The sequence below is a fragment of the Argentina silus genome (assembly GCF_951799395.1).
Source record: "Argentina silus genome assembly, chromosome: 16".
NCBI classification, from domain to species: domain Eukaryota; kingdom Metazoa; phylum Chordata; class Actinopteri; order Argentiniformes; family Argentinidae; genus Argentina; species Argentina silus.
Window position 1 is genome coordinate 4,410,817 of NC_139670.1, and position 17,727 is coordinate 4,428,543.

The following is a 17,727-nucleotide window of genomic DNA, read 5'->3' on the forward strand; positions in this document are numbered from 1 at the left end:
AGGGTAAAGATGAGGGGCCTGGCCCTGCTCTGTCGTCAGGGTTTTTAATGAACACAGGCAGGTGCCTGCTCTCCTCTGTTCCTCTGTTGTGTTCTCAGTAATGTCTCCCTGATGTTTGGCCAAATATCGAACCAGAGGGAGTCCAACTGTTGTGATCAAATTATCATGGCTGTTACAATTCTCAATCAAAGACAGTTGCACAACGCACAGGGGAGGATAAAAGGTTAAAAATCCCCCCCCCCACCCCCCCTCCCCACAAATCCTAACGATAACCATTAGAAAGGAGCAATGACTAAATGTAACCCTACCCTCTCTGTGTGTGTGTGTGTGTGTGTGTGTGTGTGCGTGTTTGTATATGTGTGTGTGTGTGCGTGTGCGTGTGCGTGTGCGTGTGCGTGTGCGTGTGTGTGTGTGTGTATATGTGTATGTGCGTGTGTGTGTGTGTGTGTTTCAGGAGTATAACATCCATGGCTGGTGGATCGGAGAGATGAATGGCAGCGTTGGAATTGTCCCAAAAGAATTCCTACATCCTGCCTACATCCTCTGAGCTCCAAGAGGTAACATCATGGTCATATTATACAGATGCTTTTATACCGCTAATATTATACAGATAATATCTTGAATGGTACTGGTATTTCACTCACATAATCACAATTCAAATACACAAAAACATTATTATTTAACCAAAGTCCCTAAATACCTCCATCACACTGTACACCTCATCATCTGAGCTCTGGAGCACTGAGCTCTACTTTAACCTTCCCCAGCAAAATGATACATATTATATCGACTTAAATAACAATAACAGTATTCTATGAATATCCAGATGTATTTTTGACTGCACCCTGTCTCTAGTCTATTCTCTGGGCCCTTGTAGTTACTGGGGTGGGGCAGGTTATCTAATGTTTGTAGGCTCTCTTAACATAACCATTACAGACTATTGTAATGGCTTCATAGACAATACCAGTGGTCTAATGGCCTGATATATACGATTACGGTTCCCTTGACTATCATTGAGGTGGCCATTGAGACGTTGCCACGCTTTCAGTTGTTGACTTCCCACTGAAGACACCTGGTGGCTAAGACTAGTACTGCATAAATTGAATTTCTGTGAATATGAATTGAGGGATATCAATATTCTATGTATGCACAGTACCAGTCAAAAGTTTGGACACACCTTCTCATTCAATGGTTTTTCTTTCTTTCTTTCTTTTTATTATTTTCTACATTGTAGATTAATATTGAAGACATCAAAACTATGAAGGAAAACATATGGAATTATGTAGTAAACAAAAAAGTGTTAAACAAACCAGAATATGTTTTATATTTTAGATTCTTCAAAGTAGCCACCTTTTGCTTTGATGACAGCTTTGCACACTCTTGGCAAGGTGTGTCCAAACTTTTGACTGGTACTGTAGATATATATATATATAAATATAAATATATATATATATATATATATATATATATATATATATATATTTATAGTATATATATAAGTAATGCTTGATACTGACCTATACGATTGGAAAATGATTTCCTATTGAAATGAATGAATAGTAATCACCAACGAACACTGTTGGCGACACATTTCTCACAATGGTTTTCTCTTCTTCATCCACAGAGATTGGTGAAGACCACCTGAGATTATCATTATTATAAAACTGTATATGTATGATGTAATAACGTAATGCCATTAATGTTAAGCGATAATTGTTATTATTATTTGTAAATATATCTGTTTCATATTCATGTATGAATATTTCCAATGCATTTGTGCTCATGTGTGTTATAAAAATTTACCACACACAAGATTATGCCTGAAAAATAACAACAACAAAAAAAATACTAAATACACCATCTGTATATCGTGAGTCTTCAAATATAGAACACAAAACTAGGGGAAGTAACTGGCAATGAAAACTTGTGAGCCGACTTCTCTCAACGCTCACATCTGACTGACTTGGCCACTAGGTGGCAGGCTTGCTCCATTGTCTTGTTTCAAGAGGCTACCCAGAGGTGAGGAGTGATTGGCCAGTTCATCACACGAGCTGAGATACTAACATAAAACACGAAATAAAATGTTCAAAAGGTCAGAGAGAGAATTGTAATGCTTTCTGTTATATTAACAATATTGCCACATTCTGTAACAAATAACTTGTACATGGAAGTCTATGAAAATGTAATATGAAGTCTGTATTTGTTGCGCATTGAAATAAAGTCACAGATGCGAAGAGCAGTTGGAAAAACAAACATTTTATTTTCAATGATAAAGGACATCAACAGGTGCATTCTTTACTATCGTCCCAGTCCTATCAGGTTAATAGATATTGCCCTTGTACATCCTCGTGTTTTAAAAGACAGAGAGCAAAAAAAGCAAAAACTGTGTATATGTCCACAGATAGCGTTAAAAACTTCTAAAATCATACGTCAATGAAACCAATTCTCTTAAAATAACAAATGCGTTGGTTAAAATGTTGAATTAGAGCACAAACGGCTAGACTGGTGGGAAGTGTGGTGGGGAACATGGTGCCATAGAGTCACAGTTCCCCGGGCAGTGTGGTCTATCGGAAGGCCCGCTGTAGTAAAACCTGCACGTCTATTGCCTCCTTCAATACCTATGTTTCACATACCCGGGAGAAGTAGCCGATACAGGTGAACCTGTAATCATCGGAAAATGCACTACAAGAATCGTGAAGTTCTATCGAGGCCTAATGCAGGTGTCTCTATCCACAAACAGACCAAAAAAATTAAAACGAAATGAAATTTAAAAAAAAATCTATTACAATTCAGGTTCCACGTAAAATAACAGGGTCCCTTTTTTTTTTTATATGCATTGTATTACAAATACAAAAGACATGGAACAATAAAAGCAGCATGTCATTAAGAGTTAAATCATTTAGTTAGTGACCCTGTGAAGAGAGACGTACAGCACTATGCTAATTCTGACTGTGTTGTAACACACGTAACAATACCAGTGCAACTATAGTGTTGGTCGTTGTTCATAGCTCAGAAATGACCCACAAAGCAGCAGATAAAAGCGTTTGATTCGAGAGGATGATCCTTTATGACCAAAGGAGTAAAACTAGTCTGTGGCGGGTCGTAAAAGTGTCTTGCCCTTTGACCCTCTCCTAACCCACAGTGCTGGATCTCACATTCAGCGTTACCGAGGTTACCAGGGCCCTCCAAGTCGTGCACAGTAAAACACATATATACGGCATGTCTCCCAAAATGTTTCTTGCCTCGTCGACATTGGGAGCCCCGCGCCTTCTGTGTTCATAGGAGTAATTCCCTTACAGTCCCCAGTTCACAGGGTATATACACAGTAGCCTATGTAGGGTACTTATGGATGGGGATACGCTGGAGGACAGTGCATGACAAACACAAAGCACAGCGTACTGGCCTTGTCAGCTCAGGGTAGTTCTCATCATTGTCCCCGTCCCTCCCAGAGCTATACTTGACTTGACCAAGTCCTCTTGGCCCTGTCCGGAGGACAGGGCCTCCCCCCCCCCCCCCCCCATAGCTTTCCACCTCACTCCTTTCAAAAAGCTGTAACTATGGAGATATTGCTGATCTCTAATGAATCGGACTGGCGCCCTCTGCTGCACAAGCGAGGTGGCGGCTCATCAAGCAAAAGCAGTGAAGCTGGTTATATCAGCTGAGTGGGAGTGAGAGGTAGGACGAATACACAGTGAGTCAGACCAGGGTGTGTGTGTATGTGTGTGTGTGTGTGTGTGTGTCTTTGGCAAAGGACATCCCCCACTATCTATTGTTCAGGCTCGGACAGAGAGCATGCAGCAATAGTGAATAGGGTTGTGTACTGATAATCACATTACCATACCACTCAGAATGCAGCTGATTGGCCATGTATACTAAATGGGATTTTAGTGTGGATACTGGAACACACAGTAGCCTAGGCCCAGGCTCCGTCTCTGGGCTCACAGTTTGGTTGGCTTCAGCTATAAACCGCCCCATTCTCATGGAACATTCTTTTGTGTTACATTGTCTTCTATTCTACCTTCAATATCGTCAGTATCAGCCTCCACAGCCGGCAAAATGCCCTCCTCTGAGCAATGGATGCCCGATGACAATGATTCAAAATGGTTGCTTTCCGGGATTTCCTGGTCATTCTGGCCCACATCATCTCCACCACCGTCTAGTCCTGAGGAGGACACACTCTCTGGGGTTTTGACAGCACAGCTGTTGGTCATGTAGGGGATGTCCTCCTCGACACCGTTGGTTCCCTCCATTGTGTCGCTCACCTCAGGGAACCTATCTTCATGTGCAGGACCTTCGTGTGTTTTGGGCAGTAAAGTGTCTGTGTTGCAGAGGTCTACTTCCTCTGTGTTACCTGTGCTGTAAATCTCCTCAGCGGTGGTCTCCATGTAGCCGTTGGTCTCCTGGATTGTCTCGACATGATTGGCTGCCTCAATGTTGTCATGGCTACCCCGATCTGGTGATACCTCCGCCAGCCTCTCCTCCCCACCGAGGTCCTTCTCCTGATCACAGTCTTCCACGGAGCTTATGTCTTCGTCCCTCTCAGCCTCTTGGGCTGGGTCCAGCTGTCCACCTATTGGTTGAGCACTGTCCAATGGAGTCTCCTTCTCTTGGGTTGTGTCGTCGATAACCTCCACCTCCTGGGTCACGTGATCACTGTGTTCCGCTTCCTGGTTTGTGACATCGTTACATTTCACCTCTTGGGTTGTGTCGTCGTCACTGTGCTCCACGTCTTGGGTTGTGTCCTCCTGGTCCTCCTCCTCGTAGCAGATCTCCCTGTAGAAGTCTCTGTTATTCATGTATTCTAGACTGTCCTGCCGCTCCATGGCTGTGCCCTTGACGTGGTCCTCCTCCGGGGTAGTCTCCACTTGACTGTTGTCTTCTAGAGCCTCGTCCGCTTGGCTAACGTCTTCCAGAACCGCCTCCCCAGGGATATCCTCATCCTGCCTGTCGCCTTCTCGGGCCTCCTTGACGAGGCTAACGTCCTCCTCATCCCGAATAGTCTCTACATCGCTGTGGTCATCCTGAGCCTCATCCACTTGGCTATCTTGCCAAAGTACTGCCTGGCCAGGACTGTCCCCAACCTGAGCAGTCTCCACATTGCTGTCACCTTCTTGGTTCTCCTCGACGTGGCTAACTACCTCTGTAACTGCCTCCCTACTGCCATCCTCATCCTGAGCAGTCTCCTCATAGAAGTCTCTTACTTGGACCTCAACCTCCCCTAGATCGATTGCCCCGCAGCTAACTTCAATCGGAGTAGTCTCCCAACGACTGTCTGGCTCTGGGATACTCAGTGTGAGGGGGACTGGCCCTGGGGTACTCAGTGTGAGGGGGACTGGCCCTGGGGTACTCAGTGTGAGGGGGACTGGCCCTGGGGTACTCAGTGTGAGGGGGACTGGCCCTGGGGTACTCAGTGTGAGGGGGACTGGCCCTGGGGTACTCAGTGTGAGGGGGATTGTCTCTGTAGTCGTGTCTATGTGGCTCTCCTCCTCCACTAGCACCACATACTCCTCTTCCTCCAGGCCTGCGTCCGCCTCACAGTGCACTTCCACAGGTGTCTGCTGCTGACATGGACAGTCCACCTGCTGGATCACATCCTCCAGGTTGGTCCTCTGGCTGTCCCCCAGGAGAGGTGTCTCCACTGTCTCCACTGGGCCTGGTCTCCCCAGGACAGCCTCCTCTACATGGTTGTCCTCCTGGTCCTGCACGCCGTTTAGGAAAGGGGTCTCAGTCCCTTTGAACTGTAACTCCACAGTGTCTATGTCATGGATGTCGGCTAGGAGCTCATTTGGGTCAGTGGATGTGAGTGTCACGGGGCTTAGGGGCTCTCCTTGCAGGATAGGTAGATGAGGAGCAGGGCTGTGGGGAAGAGTTAAGCACCTGAACATTACCTTAATGGCTTCATATCAATGTCTAAAACATGACAAACTAATTTCGTCCTCAACATTTGTCTACTGAGACTAAAATAGAGTGTTCAATATACAATCCACAGGAGCACATGTGCATATGGTTTGTGTGTGTGTCTGTGTGGACAGTTGTGTTGTTGGGTTGGATAGATGGAAGAAGGTGCAATGGATAGAAGGATGGATAACGGATGAATTAAGGTATGATAAAATGCCTCGTGAATGTGGGTTAGATAGTAATGGGCAGGTTATAAGTGTGGTAAATCTTACCTCTCCATTGACTCATAAGAAACCGCAGTCTGACTGGAGGGCTCCTGGGCGACGCCCTCCTCCTGAGTCCAGCCGCGATTGGACGAGGCGTAGGTGAGGATGGCCTCTGTCACAGTGTAGGGGGTGTGGCCATGCACACAGTCCAGGATGTGACCAACGGGAAGCTGCGTCTGCAGGAAGAGGTGTAGCTGACTGTCTGACAGACACACCGTCATGTGCAGCACTCTGAGGGTAAACAAACAAACAAGACAGGAGCATTATGGGTAAACACACAAACAAGACAGGAGCATTATGGGTAAACACACAAACAAGACAGGAGCATTATAGCAGCATAATAACAGCATAATAGCTAAGACAGTAGAATGTCACATGTTGAACCACAGTTTTAATTATCATTAAAATAGTGGTGTTGATTTTAAGCGTGACAAAATGATGACAAAAAAAACAAGCTCTGCTGGTTTGGTCGCGTGATTGTTTGTCATTGACTGTTGAATGAGGAAGTGAACTGACTTGTCCAGGAATGACTGCAGGCCTTTCCTCCTCTTCTCCAGGAAGTCCTCGTTGCTGAAGGAGAAGAAGGACTTGGTGGGCAGTTCTGGTACTGGCCTATAAGACAGACGGGGACGGGGAATCAACCAAAGCTCCACAAAGAAATACACACATTATCATAGTATCCACACCACTTTGAAAACCTGTTTGAAAGCCCTGGGGGGAGGTTTCCCCGGAGGCTTCAGAGCACTAAGATGATCTTAAGTCCATGGTATGCAATGAATGGGGAAAGATAATGTTAGTGCTATGAAGCTTTTTGGGAAACACATCCTTGAATATATGGGGAGAATCTAAAGCCCTTCATGACCAGCATCCCATTGACAGCCCGACTAAGTCAAAACCTAAACCTGCCCCTAACCTTAACCAAACCCTTAACCCTAACCACATTTTAACCAATTCAGAAATATCAAGATCGTTTTACTGGTCAGTCGTGTCCCCTTAGTAGTTTTCCCCAAACAATGCTAATGCTATGATTATGCTAATGCTAATGCCACGATCAACTTACACCAAGCCTGTGTTCTTCTGCAACTTCTTCTTGAGCCAGACAAACTCACTGTAGCGCCGACGCACACAGGACGTCTTAGCAGTGAAGGCCTTGCTGTTGGTCTGTGAGGAAAGAGACGCAACAATGTCAGTTAGGCTACGACCCGACACACACAAGCTCAGATGGCGGTTGAAACATCGCACGCAATCGTGCTATGTTGCAGTCATGAAGCCTTCGAATCATCGGGGCAAGAGTGTGTGGCTCTCTTTCTTTCTTTCTTTCTTTTAAGTTACGCCTGCCAGGGGCGCTTAGTGGCGTAGCACACTAATGCGCTAACCACGTAATCGCAAGGTTCCTGGTTCGATTCCGACCCTCGACATATCTTGCATGTCATCCCTCCTCTCTCTCTCTCACCCATCCCTCCTGTCAATCTCTACTGTCTCTATCCCAATAAAGCACAAATGCCCTAAAAACATATATTTTTTAAAAAGTTACACCTGCCAACCTGCACCTCAACAAACCATGGTTTGCGTGTATGGAGCATAGTGTTAGTTCAGGCGAGGCACTCAAGTCATTTTCTGTATTCCATACAGTCATTCCATTGTTAATGCTATGGCAGACTCGCACTCAAATGCTGTAGTCTAAATGTGTTATTGGCAGTTCACGACAATGACATAACATAGCAGAACCAAACCAAAATCGCCACAATTCAGCACTTTCCAAATTTTTAAGCTGCATCAGCTAGTCCTGCTGACAGAGCAAGCCACACCCAAGCCACAGCCGTGTTGAGCCATAATCAATTCAACATTGGACTGAGGGGTTTCTCATTGACAACGTTCTGTTCCAGGACAGATAACAAATCAACTGGAGAACAAACACTCTGAAACATCTGATTCAATCAGGAAGAAATTAATCCGAATCAATTCTACTCAGGAGATGACGGCAGGGAGGGACAATAGAAGTATGGATTAAGGATGAAAATTGCACTGAGTATCTTTACAGAGAACAAAATCAATATAGATTGTGTTATACAGGATATTTGCTTCTGCACTCAGAGAAGCAGCTTCATCCATGTCTCTGACTGTGATGTTTGTAGTCTCTTCCAATATTGTCAAAACCTTCCAGCAACATTTGTCATGTGAATAAAGCTGGAGAATGTTTACATAGCCCTAACATAAATTTGATGCTGGTTTCGCTGTTAGCAAAAGAAGAAGAAATCGGCACGACCATGGGTCAAACATCATGGAGGAGAGAGAAATCATTCAACAAACAAAGGTCACATACAGTAGATCATTGTAGATATCATGACCAATGATCGATATACATATATAGATCAGTATATATGTATATAGATCAGTATATGTATATAGATCAGTATATATGTATATAGATCAGTATATGTATATAGATCAGTATATATGTATATAGATCAGTATATACATATATAGATCAGTATATATGTATATAGATCAGTATATATGTATATAGATCAGTATATGTATATAGATCAGTATATATGTATATAGATCAGTATATGTATATAGATCAGTATATGTATATAGATCAGTATATAGATCAGTATATACATATATAGATCAGTATATATGTATATAGATCAGTATATATGTATATAGATCAGTATATATGTATATAGATCAGTATATATGTATATAGATCAGTGATCATAACCAAGACCAGGGAACTCTGGCCTAAGTGCTGACTCAGACACATTCCAAACCATAGGTCATTTGCTTCACAACAACAACAACAACTAGGACTACAGCTACAAAACCTAAAATAACTTAAAATAGTAATGTAACAGGATAAAATAATTTAGGACAATGTCACAGTAAATATCCATAGACATGTTGTGCAATAAAGTAGCAATAAATAACAGTTCTATTTCTTTCTGACTGATAAACTTATTATATAGCCTACGGCAAATGCACAATGCGGTCTTAGAGGTCTTAAAAGTATTTTCAGACCCCCTCCAGCTCTAATACAATTGACTCTTTGTACAATGTTATGTTTACAGTGACGGTTACACTCACATGAAGGAATATTTTGAAGTCCACATATGAGTTCCAAGAGCCTTCATTCTGAACCCGAGGGTCTTGGACCCGCACTGCAATAAACTCCTGGGGAGATAAACAAAGAGATGCTTTCACAGAGGTTTCGTTGGGGAACTGTAGACAGTTAGTGATGCTAAATTGGTCAATCAATCAACACACCTGGCAAGCTATGAGGAAGTGATACCGCAGGCTTTTAAACATGTTGTTCTATATCCGTTTTTTTACCCATGAAACGGTACACAGTGGGCTTGTTCATTCATATGCATCTGACTGACAAGTTAGAAGGACGGCTATTATACGTTGTTACTCATTTCAAAGGTGTTGCAGAAAGTCCTACACCAAAGGACCTACATTTCAAAGATGGTCTTACGCCAAAGGGATGCTGTAGTTCGAGGAGAGTGTCAGGGTCATAAAAAGGAGAGAATGAGTGATAACTTACATCTTCTTCGTGATCCTTAATCATCCTTCTGTAGGCTGTGCTGCACAGGAGACATCTGCCAAAGAGGGACACAAACAACAACACACAAGCATTCATCAGCGAAGCCAATGCAAACACTTTCAGTCATCGACAACGTCCACGCAGCCCCCCTAAGATGGTAGTGTGTCGCTGTATGTTTCCTCCAAAGGTCACACCACTCGAGCCTTGACTGTTTAAACCACTCACACGTATGTTACTCCTTCATGCTCAGCAGGACAACGGTTCAGGGGTTTAGGGAGTGTTGTGAAAAATGACCAAAAGGGCAACACTTCCAACTCTCTTAGTCTGTTGTTGTTGTTGTTGTTGTTGCTGCTGCTTTTCTCCATCTCTTTGCTGTCAGCCATGATGATTGTGAAGAGCAAGTAGAAGTGAAAAGTGAAATGCCCCAATAGCTATTGCTGCAGACCAGGCTGAATGAATCATGCCATCACAAGCTGGTGAATCACTTCACTTGCCTACACCAAGAAGGACACTGCACACACTTGTGACAGGATATGCAAATCCACGCTGATTGTGATGATGTTTTAAAACAAATAGACATATATATATATATAGACATAATACATGAACAGCTCTGCTTTGACTATTTCTGGACTGACAAGCTAACTTACTTTGCATATCATGCTAGCTGATATCACATTGTCTTCCAATCAGCTAGAATAGTTAGTTCGGTTCAAAGTCGAAATCCAAATCCCTCTTCAAAACCTCAACACTGCTTAGCAAGCTATGCTAGCAAGTGTCAGCAATAATAAACAAGAAAAACTGTCATGATGGATTGCTGCGTACTAGCTACATAAGGAAAATATGTACTTACTTTCACATAGTTGTCTGTATAGCCAAACGTCTGTTTAAAAGCGTGTTATCATCCTCAAATACCGGGTAGTTATACTATGTTGCTCTTGTTGGAAAGAAAACAATTTGTACAGAACAAATGATGTCATGTCACTCTCTTCGAATGACCGTGCGACGCAGCTTCCGTTTCCTGGACAGTCTGTGCCAACAAAACCATCATCTTCTTCACTGGGAAAAAAAACAACAGAAAAACGCGCCTTTTCATTTTGTAATTCGCAAATGCACATTGAAATATTATAGAAATCAGGCATGTGAAGGAAATAAACATATTTGCTAAAGAATAAAACAAAAACGTGCGTGAGAACAACATGTTCGAGCGTGCGCGGAAAAACTGGGTAAATGCATTGCTGGTGGTTCACTGCGCAGATGTATTAGCTAATCTGTAGACCACCAGTTACACCAACACCAGTTAGTTCTGCGCTAACCTTAAATCCACATGGTGTGAAATCTGCGAACATGCGCAGCAATTTCGTTTGATCGATGCACGCGATTAAATTGTTTTTGTGATACCAGACACGAAGGGGGCGGAAAGGATACATTTAGCTTATGCAAGCTAAATTTGATTGAATTGATTAATAACTGAACATTATTAACACACTAAAACTAGGTTATATTACCTATCATTTTGCACAGCGAAACGGTATTGTTTTGCTACCTCCAGAATCACTCGTGTGGTTGAGGTGAGTTACATTCTTTCCTTGCTTGCTGCTCTCAAATACCTGTAGTGTTATTAAATAAGCCTAGCCTGTTAGTTGAATCAATCAGTCGTGCACCTAGCAACCGTAGGCTACTATAAGGAATATTACAATCGCAAACACACTGCGCTTTTGAAGATATTGCTAGTTAATTCAGACTTTGCACGTAACGCAGCTTCTGTTGTCTGTAAACCAATATGGAGGAAGAGTGTACCAGCGCGCCTCAGAGCCCGACCGAATCACGGCTCTGAGTCTAAAACATATGGCTGGATCGTTTTTTAACTATTTACCGTTGTGAACATTTTGTTTCAAGTAAATCACCCCTTTTAGAGTCATTTGCGCACTGCTCAACCAATGACGATGCCACATTTGTGTAGGCTTGCCTAGTTGATAAAACGTTAGTGTTGGCAACAATTAACATTGGCTTCCCAGATGTTGCACAGATTATTGTGCGCATATGATTATGCGCATATGTTTACATTGAGTATGTATAGCATATGGCTCATGCGATTTCAAATTGTAATTGATTTAACTGATTTATGTTCTATGGACGGAATAGATTAACTCAATTTGGCGCCAGTGACTCATATCCATCCATATTCTCGAGTTACTGTACTTTCGAATGCTGTGCATAGTGTGTAACCATTCTTATTGGCTCATTCCATCTCAGATGTCTTACATTTATAATAGTGCGTGCAGTGCGCTTGATTCTGTGGGTTTTTCACTGAATTAAGATACAATTAATGATCTATTAATGACAGGTATTTGCCCTGTCCCCGCCCCCCCGCTTGAATTCTATTAATTTGCCCACTCACGTAAAAGGACCACGCGAGGGGGCTCTCTGTAGTGTAAGCAATGACGTTACTCATGAATCCCAATTCTCTCCAATGCTCTTCTTTCTCCTTTCTACTTTATTGATTCCTGACCGTCACCATCCTTTCCTACTATTGACGTTGACCAAGGAACCTGCTGGTCCCGCGGTCTAGCTGATGAGTATGAGCGAAACTACAGAGCCCTCTAACGATGCTCCCACTGTTACAGAAGGTCTTATAACGTTGTTTAAATATACAACATTTCACTGTTTTGTCTGTGTTGGGTAAGGGAGACGGGGATGTTTTTGCAAGTCAAAGCTGCTATTCTCGAACAACTCTACCTCTGCAGCACTGGCTAAACAAACCTAAGTGTTCATCAAATATGACCAAGTAATGTCTTCTGTAGGTTTAATGAAGTGCCATAGCCAAGCCATAGAGTCTTATAGAGTACGCAGGCTTAATGAAGTGCCATAGAGTCTTATAGCGTCTGCAGGCTTAATGAAGTGTCACAGCCAAGCCATAGAGTCTTATAGCGTCTGCAGGCTTAAGGAAGTGCCATAGAGTCTTATAGCGTCTGCAGGCTTAATGAGAAGTTCAGTATCAGTGTCCCCGTCAACAGAGCGGGCGTCTTCAGCAGCGGTGACTTGCTGCTCATTACCCCTGCGCCCACAGCCCCGCCCACCCAGTCCGAGGACAAGATGACGACGGTGGCCCCCGCCGACAAGAAGGCTGAGGATGTGGTGGTGGAGGAAGAGGAGGAGGAGGAAGAGTACGTGGTAGAGAAGGTGTTGAACCGGCGAGTGGTGAAAGGGAGAGTGGAGTACCTCCTCAAGTGGAAAGGCTTTTCAGAGTGAGTTCTACGCTGAATCCCCCTAGCCTTGGCCCTTTGTCTTCCTCGGCAGTGCTGTAGGTCTGAGAAGGCCAGTCATAGGTTGGAGTGGATAGGTGTTAGCAATGTGGTATGCCCTCTGAATGGCTGGGTAGACATTTTCCCATATTGCGTACACCTACACAGCTCTATCCGATTTACAATGTATTTGCAAGCTTTATAGCATAGTATATAGTATTTTGAACTGAAGCTTTAAAACAACAAATCAAGGTTATTTTATTTCACATTTGGTTTAAAGGACTGAGAAGTGGACTGTACTTAGGGCTAGGCATTAGAACGGTATGCATTATATTTCTTCAGTGATGACAACACGTGGGAGCCAGATGACAACCTGGACTGTCCAGACCTGATCGCAGAGTTCCTCCAGTCCCAGAAAACTGCCCATGAGTCCGCGGGCAAGAGGAAGGCCTCCGAGACCAGCGCAGAAGGAGAGGAGAGTCGACCCAAGAAAAAGAAAGAAGATGTAAGTCATAAAGACGAAAGTGTACGTAAACATTTACAGTGCCTTCGGAAAGTATTCAGACCCCTTCACTTTTTCCACATTTTGTTGTGTTGTAGACTCAATTTAAAATGGAGTAAATTGAAAGAATTTGCCATCAATCCACACACAATACCCCAGAATGACAAGGCGAAAACACGTTTTTTGAAATTTCAGTAAATTTATTACAATTGAAATACATAAATACCACACCTTCCAGACTAAACAATGTATCATAGCTTCTCACAGACCCCATATATAAAGCCTTCTTTGTGCCTTGCTCTCATTTTACTCTGTGAACACAATGTATAAGCGACTGAGAAGGCAACTGTCTGTCAGATAGGCTCTGGACCATATTTTCGATGATGGAGAGGAGGTGGAAATTGAACCAGAGACAGAGGAGGACGTCTCGGAAATGGAAGACAACATGGATCCATATCTTGATCCAGACTTTTATGAGACTGACCAACAGTCAACAGATGAAGAAGAGGCCCCTCAGGAAGAGACCCCTGAGGTGACATTCCAGTCCAAGAATGGCAACTTGCTGTGGTATTCATCTTCCATGGACAGAGAAGGCAGAGCAAGAAAGGAAAACATAGTGAGGATGACCCCAGGGCCAACACGGTATGCAACATCTCGTGTGGATGACATCAAGTCCAGCTTCCAACTATTTTTACCAGAGTCAATTGAGAAAACTTTACTGGACATGACAAACTTGGAGGGGAGGCGTGTGTTTGGGGACAAGTGGAGAGAATTGGACCGGGCAGACCTCCAAGCCTACATAGGTCTATTGATTCTGGCAGGAGTATACCGGTCAAACAACGAGGCTGCACCAAGTCTGTGGGATGCGGAGACCGGGAGGGCTATTTTCCGCGCAACTATGTCCTTACAGCAGTTTCATGTCCTCTCAAGAGTAATTCGATTTGATGACAGAGGTACACAACGTGCCCGCTGGCAAAACGACAAACTGGCTGCTATCAGGGACGTTTGGGACAAGTGGGTGGAGCGCCTGCCACTGATGTACAATCCAGGCACTGAGGTGACAGTCGATGAGCTCCTGGTCCCTTTCAGAGGCCGCTGCCCCTTCAAGCAGTCCATACCTAGCAAACCTGGCAAGTATGGGATAAAAATATGGGCAGCATGTGACGCCAGGAGCAGTTATGCATGGAATATGCAGATATACACGGGGAAACCTATTGATGGAAGGCCGGAAAAACAGGGTATGCGTGTTGTGCTGGACATGACAGCCGGTCTCAAGGGGCATAATATCACATGCGATAACTTTTTCACGTCATATGCGCTTGGTGAGGAGCTGCTGAAACGAAAGCTCACTATGGTGGGGACAGTGAGAAAGAACGAGGATGACCTTCCCTCTGCACTGGTGTCGGCCAGAGGAAGAGAGACATTATCGTCAATATTTGCTTTCACTGACACGCACACTCTCGTGTCGTATGTTCCCAAGAAGAACAGAAATGTCATCCTAATGACCACACTACACAAAGATGCCGCTGTCAGCAACAAGGAGGACAGGAAACCACAAATCCTCCTGGACTACAACAGCTACAAAGGGGGAGTTGACTGCCTTGATAAGGTAATGTATTTTTTCATCTTTCATGCATTGTTATTTCACTTTTATTCATGGCCGCTGGGCGCCCTAAGCGTAATAATGCGCACCGTGGTAGTTCGTTGCCTTCGGAGAAAATCTCCGAAGAAAGTTTTCGTTGACGGGGGAGGGGGGGGGCTATCTTTGTGATTTATGAATAATCATTATGATTATGATGATCATTAGGCTGTTTTGGTGCCCCTTCTAACCCTAACCCGTCCGAGGCAGCTACTACGGGTCACTTGATTACGCTTAGGTTACGCTTACGTAGCGGCGGCCCTGCTTTTATTCATGTAAAACATTGCATTTTTGTGTAAGACAGATGAAATATCGATTGAGTTTACAATCTCTTATTTATTGTTTCTTTTATTGCAGCTTACTGGTACACACACCTGCAAGCGAATGACAGCCCGGTGGCCCGTGGTCGTGTTTCACAACATCCTCGATGTGTCTGCGTATAATGCGTTTGTGGTGTGGACAGCGATCAACCCAGCCTGGAATCGGCGGATTAACTTCAAGAGGAGACTCTTCCTGGCAGAGCTTGGGAAAGCTTTGGTGACTCCTCTCATTCAACGGCGCCAGCACCTTCCCCGCACACTAGCCTCTGCCAGTCTGGTGACGAGTGTGCAGCACCCAGCCGCTCCGCTGAACGCTCCCCAAGCCGCTCTCCCAGCGATTCCCCCCGAACAGGGAAAAGGACAGAAAAGGAAGAGGTGCAAGCTCTGTGCCCCTAGAGACAATAAAACCAGCCATACATGCCAAAAATGCCATGCCTACGTTTGCCATACACATTCCAACCTGATCATACATTGCCATTCATGTACGTAAATACACACACACACACACACACACACACACACACACACTCACAGAGGACTGTTTATGTAAATGTTATGTTCATACGGTCTCTGTTTTGAATTTGTTTGTTTTTACAATACATTTTCATTGAAATACATTTTCAGTGTCTGTTCTTTCTATATTCACTGCAGTTACTCATGTTTACCTCTAGTTGGAGACAAATGCTACACAGCATTGTCACACAGCATACATGGTTTCACCTTAAAAAGGTCTTTAAACAAAATTTGGTGATGATTTATGATTTTTGTGTTAAAATAATAGCAGTTAGAACAGACCGGCCAAATTTGGCCGCGAACACCATGAGTGGCAGGGTAGCAACGAACACTACAGGAAGGTTAAGAGTGTCATAGCAAAGGATCTGAATACTTATGTAGATCAGGTATTTGAAATTTAAAAAAAAAACGTGTTTTCGCCTTGTCATTCTGGGGTATTGTGTGTGGATTGATGGCAAATCCTTTTAATTTAATCCATTTTAAATTGAGCCTACAACACAACAAAATGTGGAAAAAGTGAAGGTGTCTGAATACTTTCCAAAGGCACTGTATGGAGTCACATGGAATAAGCTCTTTTCCTATCAATTTATGTTCAAATCTCTGTGTGTGTGTTTTAGTTAGAGAAACTAAGGGGCTTCTCTCGAGGTCTGGAGCCCGAGAGGATTATTGGTGCCACCGACTCCACCGGAGAACTCATGTTCCTTATGAAATGGTTTGTATCATGACCCTGTATATGTTGTGGGCCCATTCAAATGATGGTTATGACCCAAAGTAAGAATACTAATTTAGTATTAGCAACACCAATCCTACACAGATTTATGCCAACTCTTACAGAAATTATCTCTCTGTTCTCTCTCTCTGTTCTCTCTCTCTGTGTTCTCTCTCTCCATCTCCTTCCTCTGTAGGAAAAACTCAGATGAAGCAGACCTCGTGCCGGCTAAGGAGGCCAACGTGAAGTGTCCACAGGTGGTCATCTCTTTCTACGAGGAGCGGCTCACATGGCACTCATACCCCACCGAGGAAGAAAAGAAAGAAGACAAGAACTAACAACGTGTTTCTGAGGGAGGAGGAAGTGTGAGGTGGGGAGGAGCTAGTATTGAAGACTTTAGTGGTAGGGTTGAGGGCGTATATAAGGGGCTGTAGGCAGAGGGGCGGAGACAAGCAAGACAGCATTTGGACTCCCTTTGTCTTGGCTTTTCACCCAACAGGTTAAACTCTATGTGGACATGGTCAACTCAAGCGTATAGGTGGGGTGCTCTTCATGGTTGGGGTAGATTCCGTTTCAGTTCCATCGATTCAGAAAGTGAATTGAAAATTCCAGTTCAAGACTTGAAAAAAATCTTTTTCAAGAAATTATAAAATTATTGATGTTAAAAAAATAAAAAATAAAAATAAAGTATATTCTTGAACTGGAATTTCAGTTGATTTCCTGAATTGATGCAATTGAAAACTGAATTGGACCCCAACCCTGGTGTTCTTGAGAAAACCTAACCCTGGAAGAAATGTAAAAAAAAAAAAATGCAGTGTTTTGAACAATTCACTCAGTTCATTTTGGATACTGCAAAATCATGTATTACACTCAGCACTTGGTCCAGAACATTACTGTATTATGGAGATGTGTTCTCATTCATTGATTCATGGCCTTTCATACAAAACTACAGTGCCATTTTGTGTCTTGAATGAATATTGAATATGTGCTGGAACTTATATAGTGGAAAACAATGTTACTTTTCTTTTAATTTTATTAGTGTATGGAGATGACAAATCATCTTTGATAACAAACAAGAGATGATT

General features: G+C 43.4%; 3 protein-coding genes across 5 annotated transcripts in view; 2 read left to right on the forward strand and 1 right to left on the reverse strand.

Annotated features, from left to right (window-relative positions):
- skap1 (src kinase associated phosphoprotein 1) overlaps positions 1–2,244 on the forward strand; it is a 30,209-nt gene extending 27,965 nt beyond the window's left edge. Inside the window, exons 12-13 of the mRNA XM_083687508.1 lie at positions 455–557; positions 1,625–2,244. Of these exons, the coding sequence (XP_083543634.1) occupies positions 455–547 (93 nt within the window). The 3' untranslated portion in view covers positions 548–557; positions 1,625–2,244. The remainder of the gene's footprint in view (positions 1–454; positions 558–1,624) is intronic.
- snx11 (sorting nexin 11) lies at positions 2,237–11,322 on the reverse strand. Its single transcript, XM_083687504.1, has 8 exons — positions 11,223–11,322; positions 10,568–10,773; positions 9,715–9,769; positions 9,255–9,341; positions 7,225–7,325; positions 6,681–6,776; positions 6,171–6,395; positions 2,237–5,856 (listed from the first exon to the last, which is right to left on the reverse strand). Exons 3-8 carry the CDS (start codon positions 9,736–9,738, stop codon positions 3,978–3,980), a joined length of 2,412 nt encoding a protein of 803 aa, XP_083543630.1. The 5' UTR covers positions 9,739–9,769; positions 10,568–10,773; positions 11,223–11,322; the 3' UTR covers positions 2,237–3,977.
- cbx1b (chromobox homolog 1b (HP1 beta homolog Drosophila)) lies at positions 10,898–17,329 on the forward strand. 3 transcript variants are annotated; one of them, XM_083687505.1, is made up of 6 exons: positions 10,898–11,285; positions 12,263–12,344; positions 12,785–12,962; positions 13,302–13,464; positions 13,823–15,070; positions 15,458–16,037. In XM_083687505.1, the coding sequence occupies exons 2-6, from the start codon at positions 12,290–12,292 to the stop codon at positions 15,908–15,910; spliced, it is 2,097 nt and encodes a 698-aa protein (XP_083543631.1). In that variant the 5' UTR covers positions 10,898–11,285; positions 12,263–12,289; the 3' UTR covers positions 15,911–16,037. The 3 variants fall into 3 exon arrangements, with proteins under 3 accessions (XP_083543631.1, XP_083543633.1, XP_083543632.1); XM_083687507.1 differs by lacking the exons at positions 13,823–15,070; positions 15,458–16,037 and adding exons at positions 16,551–16,645; positions 16,839–17,329 and having other exon boundaries at positions 10,901–11,285; XM_083687506.1 differs by lacking the exon at positions 10,898–11,285 and having other exon boundaries at positions 12,293–12,344; positions 12,732–12,962.
- The last annotated feature ends 398 nt before the right edge of the window (positions 17,330–17,727 follow it).

Excerpts from the sequence above, each read along its gene's own strand:
- cbx1b (XM_083687505.1), top strand. The coding sequence starts at position 12,290 with ATGAGTATGAGCGAAACTACAGAGCCCTCTAACGATGCTCCCACTGTT. Across the intron at positions 13,465-13,822 it reads CCAAGAAAAAGAAAGAAGAT|GCTCTGGACCATATTTTCGA; the intron begins GTAAGTCATAAA and ends TCTGTCAGATAG. Across the intron at positions 15,071-15,457 it reads GAGTTGACTGCCTTGATAAG|CTTACTGGTACACACACCTG; the intron begins GTAATGTATTTT and ends CTTTTATTGCAG.
- snx11 (XM_083687504.1), bottom strand. The coding sequence starts at position 9,738 with ATGATTAAGGATCACGAAGAAGAT. Across the intron at positions 6,396-6,680 it reads CTGCAGTCATTCCTGGACAA|AGTGCTGCACATGACGGTGT; the intron begins GTCAGTTCACTT and ends GTTTACCCTCAG. Across the intron at positions 5,857-6,170 it reads TCTTATGAGTCAATGGAGAG|CCCTGCTCCTCATCTACCTA; the intron begins GTAAGATTTACC and ends TCTTCCCCACAG.